Consider the following 9112-nt stretch of genomic DNA (forward strand, 5'->3'; position numbering starts at 1 on the left):
CCTAACACGTCTAAGATAACTACGTTGCTCGCCATCAAAAAGGCTTCAGTACGAGCAACGCATGAACAACGTGGGCAGGCTTGTGCTGCCTAGATCGCAAGATGCGATCTAGGCAGCATGATGCTTACCGGTAGAAACCCTCGAGACGAAGGAGTTGGCGATGCGCCGAGATTTGTTTGTGGTTGAACGTTGGTTGTTGTTTATTCCATAAACCCTAGGTACATATTTATAGTCCAGGGGACTTTCTAATGTGGGCGTGCACCAAACCGTGCACGAGTAAGATTCTAACTTCTAAACTAAGATGCGATCTAATATGTTACAGATACACGGGCAATTAAGCCCAATTTGGTATAAAAGGCCGATTCACGTATTTCCCCTCTATATATATTCTTCAAGCCCATCTTGATCGCGGCCCACCTCTGACTCGGTCAAATTCTGGTGATAACACTCTGTCACGGCCTTCCACATGCCAATGGAACTACTCAACCTAATTAAGTAGTTGCGAGGAACTTCTCTCGTCATATTCCGGAGAAGAGAAGCTAGAACCGATTGATTTTGGGCGGTCCATATCCCATAATCAGGACTGGGAATTCTTTCTTCCATTATGTCCATGCCTTTGGACGCGATTAACTTTGCCGGTTCCGCAAGAGTGCCATCGAAGAAAACCCATAAGTTCAGTGCCTCGTATCTCCGGCAAGATCTAGGACTAATAGATCAAGTAGTACTCTCTGGTAAGTTTTTAGGAAACACGTTGTTGAGAGCTCCTGTGGAAGGCATGGAAAATGAAGGGGTGGGGAAGCTCATGAAGTTTTCTTAGATGTGATCTAGGGAAGAAGCGGCTCTGATACCACGTAAAAACGTATAGGATTTTGTGGTACCTAAACAGGAATCATGTGGTATGGTTATATATTGTACATGTTAGGGCATCTCCACTCGAAACTCCCATAAGAGATTCGACATTTGTTTGTATGTGGGGGAGGGAGGAGTATGTTCCCAGTTACAACCCCCATTTTGTGCCATATTTTTGTTGGGTGCGGTGTTAGCCCCCTCCCCCGGTTGTCTCCCTATGGGTTGGGTTAGCCCGGGGCACCGGATAAAGAAAACTTTAAACGGGCGCAAAAATTGTTTATAGGGGACATGGCTCGGGAGGATTGGATGTGCTCTTAAAGAGGTTTCTTTGGTGTTTAATGATTTTATATAGAGTTATACATAGGAGTTCTAATGCACTATGCACAGCTAGATATAAATATATAATATTTAACACTTAATTCATCTCTATGTTATTAGGGGAGCAATCGATGGTAAATATTCTCAGGAATACTCTTTGAGTCAGCCTAGTGTAGCTACAGTCGGTCTACCTCTTCCTTTCGAAGATTACCTTTCTTCCTCATGTGTTGGCCCGCGCACCTGAGCTTGCTGCCGGCATGCCGCTTCTCCCCCTCCCCCGCTCCGGTGAGATCCCTCTCCCTTCTGCTCCGGCGATATCCCTCCCTTCCCCTTTTTCTGCCCGAGCCGATTTTCCTCTAATCCATGCGCTGAATCCCGTGTGTCGCTGCTACCGCCGTTGGTCCTCGGCAAGGTCGGCCCAGGCTAGCGCGCTAGAAAAAAAGAGAGCAGGGGAGTGGACAAGCGCCACCACTGCGGCTAGGTCAGCGCTGTCGCACCGTGCATCACTGGCCGGTGGAATTTTCCCGAGCCTCCAGTCAAGGAGCTCTAATCCGTAGACCTTTGCATGGGGAAAAGTTGGTGGGGCTTCCGGTATTGTTCTACTGACACTGGATCCGACTCCAAATGGTCTCCGACATGGTAGATTGGTGGACGGCGAGCTCGATTTGTCCATGCTGGTACCTCCATTGTCCGTAGTGACGACCAATTTGTGGGGGATTTTTTCGGTGTTACATACGGTGTCATGATATGTTACATGTGTTACTTGTATTTGTTGTGCAAGTATGGATAAAGTGATACAACAATTTATGTGTATATGAGACAAATAGATTGTAGATACGTTTTTTTTTGTATTGCTGGATAATTTAGGGAAAAATATTGGATACACGGTAGAGAAATCTTACAAATCGATGTATGTTACATACCAAGAGAAAAATATTACATTCAAAATTATTTTTTACCATTGATAGATTTTGTTGCACCAAAATTTCGTGACTTGACAGGAAAAAATGTTGGAGATAAATTGATACGTACGAACCGTTTTTGTATCATAATCCAATGCGCGGTAATCACTCGCTGGCCATATTCTCGTCGACAAAACGGCTCTAAATTCCGTGAACCATTACCCTATTCCTTCAAGGATCCATCATGCTCTTGATGATGATCAGCATGTGCTCAGAGTCTGACGGTTTGCTGAAGGTTTGCAAGTTTTTGTAATATCACTGAATGATCTGAAGGTTGGAGTAAGGAAGCAACCAAATGCAGATTTGGAGCAGATAACGGGAAGAGTCGCGATGGAAGAACACATGGGTAGAACAAGAATTTACATCCAAGTGCACCACGGATGAAATTTTCCTGGTACACCTTTTTGCCACCCACAGACACAAATCACACGACGGATCTCAAATCGAAACAATAGCAAACCAAAATCAAGGACGAGAGCTTCAAAGAACGCATCAAAACGCATCCTTATTGCTAATTACGCAAAGCTCTCGTCGTCTCCCAGCGACTAGAAGTCTAGAACAGAGCATAGATCACCATCTCCTCTGCACGAACGCCTGCCGGTCGTTCTCGGTGGCCCCCGTCGACAAGCGGTCGAGGCGGCCGACGACGGCTGTCTTGAAGTTGAAAGCTTCCTGCACCCGGTTGCACGACCGCTGCATGCCCACGCCGCTCAGGCTGGCCCGGGACTCCGTCACCACCACCTCGCTCAGCGGCACCCGCTTCCGGTTCGTGGTCGCGGCGGCGGGGGGCTCCGGCCGCTGCTTCGGCGCGCTGTGCGACCGCACCTTGGCCTCGAACGACTGCGTGCTGGACATGTAGCTGGGGCAGCTGAGCAGCGAGGAAGACGAGTAGCCGCCAGCGCCGCACATGCTCTTGGTCGGGGTGGCCGGCGCGTTCAACATGTACCGTGGCGTGCTCTGCGCCGTGGCCGGCCGCGCCTTCTCCATCGCGCACCAGTCGTACTCCGGGAGGTGGCGCGGGGCCGAGACGACGATGCGAGGCGGCGCGCCGCCTGGTATGTGGTACGGCAGCAGCGGCGAGGTCATGGGGTTGTTGGCGGCGCACCACTCCTCGCAGGGGTCGAGCAGCGGGGAGCTCGCCCGGCGCGACGACGACCGCGACTTGGGCCGGCCGGTGTCCATCTCCACGATCTTGGGGCTCCGGTCGTACCCGTACGACGACGACTCGATGCTCGCCGACAGCCTCCGGCTGTACGCCGCCACCCCGTGCTCGCTCCGCGTGTCGTCCGCATATCGCTCCTGCTGCACATCCACCATCGCACATGATTTCTTTTAGAATCGCCACCATTATTTACAGATGTACGACTACAAAACGGAAGTGAACAAATCATAGTACTGTTAGATTGATGGCGTACCAGGGATCGGCGCGGCCGGAAAGAGGAGTGGTGGAGCTGCGGGAGAGCGGCGCTGGCGCCGGCGCGGTGGGCGCGCATGCTGGCCTGCGCGCGGACGAGCGCCTGCATGCTCTGCAGCGTGGCAGCCGCCTGTTTGCGCACGAGGTACCCGCGCACCAGCGCTTGTAGCTTCACCAGTGCCTTGAGCGCTCGCAACGCCTTCTTTGCCTGCAAAACAGATTTGACTCTCCTTGGATTACGACGCGAGATTCTATTACGGCAAACGGAACAGAGCAAGAACACTGTTAGATTTGGAGTAGATATAAAAGTTGCTTACCAAGAAACCTCTGAATGCCGTCTGGATCCGGACAGCCGCGGCGCCGGGGCCACGAGGGTGGTCGCCGGCGTGGACAGCAGCGGGCCGACCCTTGTTCGTGAGACGCACGACGGCGACGGCGGCCTGGGCCGCAGCCACGGCCGCGTCGGCCGCCGCCGCGGTGGCCGCGGCCACGGCGATGGCGTGCTTGCTCTGCTCCCGGTCAGTCTCGTCGTACACCGACCTGAACCAGGCCGCCTCCGCCGCCCTCGCGATCGCGGCATTGCCACCGGAGGCCGACGTAGCTACCGCAGCTGCTGCGGCGGCGGCCTCGGCCGAGTCCCGCGACGACTTACCGAAGCTCCAGCGCTTGGCATTGCTAGCTGGGACTATGGGCTTCTGGTCCTTGTTCTGCTCCTTCTTACCGCCACCGCCACCGCCCAGGAAGCCGCGGAACCAGCGTGCCGCCTTGCCCATCGCCGGAGGTGACGACTCCGGCTGGCGAGAGGAGGTGGTCAGCTGTCTTACCCAAGAAAGAGCAGTGGGAATCGTGAGCGAGGTGGTAGTAAAAGAAGGCGAGGTTTGAATAGGAGAGGGAAACGGGCGCGTGGATGGCGTCGGGGTGGAAATAAAAAGGAGCTATCTACGGGATGAGGCGAGGGCAGCCATTAGCGGGAATAAAAAGGAGCATATCACTCACTCTCTCTCCTTCATTAAAGAAATTGATTAGCGTCGTCCAAGGAAGCGGGATTCGCCATGCATGAGATTTTGGGTGACCCAAGGTTCAAAAAGGGACAGCGTACGCCCAAAAAGACTCGAACAAGAAAGGAGAAGAAGAAAAGGAGATGCAAATATGTAAAGGCAAACCAGTTGGAGAACAATCAAAACGAAGGAGTACATGTCACTTATTTTTCACGGAATACATTTTTGGCAACACGAAAATAACTACTTCATCGTTCTTAAAAAGATGTCATCAAGATATATCAAAGGTTAGATAAATCTGACATCGAGCGAGTACAACCTATGTTCGGAAATAAGTGACCTAATTTGACGTAGATACAGATACACACTAAAATACGCCTAAATACATCCTCCATTTACTATTGTTAGATATTTCAGAACTAAGTATGCACTGAAGTAAGATACATGTAATTTTTTCGCGACCTTCCTCCTTAATCCTCGTCATCGCCTACTGCAGTCCTCCCCACCCACCCTCTTCTCATCGTCATCGGGTGACACTGCCGGGAAAAGTCCGCGCGGTGTTTGCGGCGGCGGGGATTTTTTCCGTGGGCGGCGACCTCTCTCTCCTTGTGGCGCCAGTGATGACATCGAATCTCGCTGGGTGGCCCGGTGCTACGGCCTTCTAGCGAGATTCCCGGCGCATTGAAGATGGAGCTGGAGCTCCTCCGTCTGGTGGTGGTTCCCCAATGGCTGCGGCGGTCGGATCCAGATCCGCCCGGGGTCTTGGGCCTCGAAGGGGTTGCAGGTCTGGTACCGTGGTTAAGGTTGCCGAGCTGCGACAATGGACTGGCACCGTGGTGATGTCATCGTTGTTGGTCTTGGCGGTGGTGGTCCACTACCCCGGCCTCGTGGCATTGTCGGGATTTGGCCGTGGCCATGGATGTGGTAGTGGCCATGACCGGTGTGTCAACTTGCCTCGTTGGGAGCTAGTTGGTGGCGTGGGGGTTGTTGGCTCGGCTTGAATAATAGAGATGGTCCTAGGATTCCTCTCACACCATGACGAAGAAGTTCTTGTTGTATGTCCTCATTGATCTGGCCGGAGTGTTGAGTTCCGGAAGGCTCCACTGGTGAAGTCCAATGGATGACATGCCAGAGATTACCGGACCAGACGGTACGATCACGCGCAACCATGTTTTTTCTGACTGTTTGGTTTCAGAGGGAGCAACGCAAAGCTCTTCAATCTGATGCCATTATGGTACATGTCTTAAGTTTCATGGTGAAGTCAGCCGCGGAGAATGACATGTTAGCCAAGATTAGAGAACTGGTAATGGTTGTTTGAGTCCCATTGGCGATGAGGTTTTGGTTTGGTGATTCGTGACTTGGAGCAGCGACATCGTCAAGTGGGGGTGATAAAACCCAATGCCCGGCCTTAATTGGTTGTGCCTGGAAAAAACTTTGTTGAAGGCATTATTTTGTGAGCGCGAAGTTTTTCATGGGTTAAAACCTATGACATATGATCACAGCGATGATGACGCTTGTGCACTGTTCTCTTTTTGGAGACGTTGCTTTGTCTTAGTGGTGTTTGGTCCACTGCTGCAAGGAACATATCATTGTAGCATGGATTTTTTTATGATTTTTCTTTCTTTTTGTTGTTGTGTGCATATGTATTGCCATTAGGGTATCGCTTTGTTGCAGAGGCCGGTTGTAACTGATATCCTCGCGATATTAATATATTTCCTTTGTAAAAAAATATATTTTTTCTGAAAACAACATAATTTTGTTATAATAGTCTATGTAATTCCTTTTTTTTAGGATAGTCTAGGAAGTGAGTAATACAAGTAATTCCTTTTTGAGAACATGGGAAATTCACAGCTTAATTAATGATGAAATATGAAGAAAAACTTGAAGGCTTTGGCGGATATTATTCGGAATAGCTAATTCTGCTTATTCAAGTCTAAAATGGACAGATTTGTGTCATAATTTTGCGTGTTATGAGTTATAGATGGAGCTGCAAATGAGTTTTGTAAAACAACAAGTGAGTTGTAACCGAAAAAAGGTTTACATAATACATTTTGTACAAAATTATGGGAAGACATCAATCGAGTGGGAATTAGCCTCACCTTTATTATTCCCCATTTGACCACGGAATTCATTTTTCACAAAACGAAAGTAAGTAGTACTATAAGTAGTGCCTTTTCAGAACATGGGAATATATTTCACGACACAACTGATGATGAGATATGAAGGAAAACATGGACTTTGGAGGATATCCATATTCCCCTTTGTACGCCGGCCCCTCCACTCGTCCAGTGCACAGTGGCAGCCATCTGCCGCTGCTCCCTCAGCAACCAAGTTGCCAAGAGAAAGCTCACACGCAGCACATGCGCGCGCACACACGAACACGAGGGGGGCAGGGGCGGGAGATGCGGCCATGGAACAAGACAATGCACGCATGCAAGAGTCCAAACAGTACGTCGTCCCTCCACTCCAGCTAGCGCAAGAGATGATGAGAGAGAATAGGGATCGAGACGAAGACGACGAGGGTAGCTGGAGATGAGATTAGACCGTCTCCTCCGGTGAACAGAGCCTTGACTCGCAGTCACTATTCCCCTCCTTCGCAGGCATGCCATGCATGCACTGTGTCTACCACGGCCGCTAGCTACTGCTAGATAGGCATCGGAAAAGGCTACAGCCATATCGATCGTACGCACGTACCGCACTCGATCGATCGCCCAGCAAGAGGCAACGGACGACGATATCATCCAGATCTCGCCGAGACGTCACCGGCAGCTAGCAAGGACGTGATCACAAGACCCAGCCAGAGCCACGCACGCATGCATGGAGGCGCTCCTCCCTCCGTGCTAGCTCCTATAGGCCACGGGCCGGTTCTCTATATCCAGAGCCTCGCAAAGCTGAGAATCGAAATAAAAGGTGGCCTCAAAAGTTGCTTAAATAGGGGGAGGGAAAAATGGAAGAAGAAAAGGTTTTTGCTAGCCCTCGGCTAACTCGGAACTAACTACTCGAGTTCTACACCATCAAATTTGCCTCATAATTCGTGTATTTGAGTTGCAAGTTTGTTGCGGCCGAGATTTTTTCAGTTGAAAGTTGGGTTGCAACTGAAATTTTTCCAATGTTGTAACTCGGAAAAATGTCGAATTGTTAGATTTTCTTTGTAATTAGTGCTAATGGTGAGTTGGAACATGGGTTCCAACTGAGATTCGATGGCATCATCTAACTAAGAACTAAGTTGGTTCTAGTCAACTGAAAACTAGTCACAAGTTACAAGTAGGAAGGAATGCATGGATGCATGCAAGTGCAAAGGATAGTCCCTTAGGGTTAGTTTGGTTTCTACAAGCCCGTTTCTCGCATTCATCGGTTCGGAAATCGCTAGTTTAGTTATTTGGGTCACATTGAATCTCTACATCAAACGAGTTTTAATTTCCGCTCAGCCTGGCTCGAGCGTGCGTAACGTGCCGCTCCTCTGCACGTATTGGAAAGAGCGGGAGACGGTATGTTTCCCCTTAACTCTCCACTCCACTGTCCTAACCTCTGAAACTCCCACTCACTCACCACATCCGGCGTTACCCTACATGTCAGGTGGTCCTCCACCGCCGCCGTGATGGCCATTCCGCCTGCCATAATTCGGCGCAAGAACTTTGGGTCATGAACAAACTTCATAAGCTAACGAACAACAATGAGCATGATTTGGCGAGGGCACTAGAATCATCTTCCCCGATGTGCCCGAGGCCTCGAGCATCGAGGGTATTGACAATGCCGGCTGCAGATACGGCCGCATCGGTTGCCATATCTGTGGCCAAAACATCCGGTGCTTCTAGGGGAAGGTGCATGCCTTCGCTGGGCCAACTATTGCCGACATTTCAGGATTTTCCGCCCGCGGCGGTGGCCGCAATCCTTGCGCGGGGAGGTTGGAGCTTCATCCTTGGCTCCGAGGGATTGCTCGGTGGCTCATGGACCTTCTCCTGCGACTTTGGCCCTCGATTTCTCCGATGTAAGTACTTTCAACCCGTCGATTCAATTTGCGGTTAGGGTTTTTAGGGCGGTTACAAATGGTTGATTTTGCATCTCCAGCGAGCGACCGGAGTTCACATTACTAGTTTAGTTTACATGTATGTAGATTGCATGTAGATTTGATTTAGATTCATTTAGATTAGACTTCATCAAGACATTGTGGATTCGGCATTGCCCATTTTAGGTATTGCGAGTGTTTGCGTGTCAGATTTATGCACTGCCCAATTTAGGAAACGTACTAACTATGCATGACCAATAGTACTGGAGAATGAGTTTTACTCGTGCATTGCCCAAATTGGACAGTGCACTATTTGTACATTGTTGTAGCAAGTGCATGATCTTGTACTGAATTTGTTCTTGTACATTGCCATAATCTAGTTGTACGTTGCCATGATCTTGAGGTTGTGCATTGGCATGATGTACTTGTACATTGCCGTGATCTAGCACTAGTAGGAAAACCTTTATAGGTAGAACTACGTTGGTAGAATTTCAATATGGCATCGTGCCACCAGTAATAGTAGTGGCATTCCAAAATAATCAACGCCACCAATTTTTCCATAACA

General features: G+C 49.8%; 1 protein-coding gene across 1 annotated transcript; it reads right to left on the reverse strand.

The window, feature by feature from the left end:
- Positions 1-2460: 2460 nt before the first annotated feature.
- LOC124705903 (protein IQ-domain 26-like) lies at positions 2461-4316 on the reverse strand. Its single transcript, XM_047237589.1, has 3 exons — positions 3861-4316; positions 3545-3751; positions 2461-3431 (listed from the first exon to the last, which is right to left on the reverse strand). Exons 1-3 carry the CDS (start codon positions 4314-4316, stop codon positions 2700-2702), a joined length of 1395 nt encoding a protein of 464 aa, XP_047093545.1. The 3' UTR covers positions 2461-2699.
- Positions 4317-9112: the final 4796 nt, after the last annotated feature.

The sequence above is a fragment of the Lolium rigidum genome, chromosome 4 (genome assembly GCF_022539505.1).
Source record: "Lolium rigidum isolate FL_2022 chromosome 4, APGP_CSIRO_Lrig_0.1, whole genome shotgun sequence".
NCBI classification, from domain to species: domain Eukaryota; kingdom Viridiplantae; phylum Streptophyta; class Magnoliopsida; order Poales; family Poaceae; genus Lolium; species Lolium rigidum.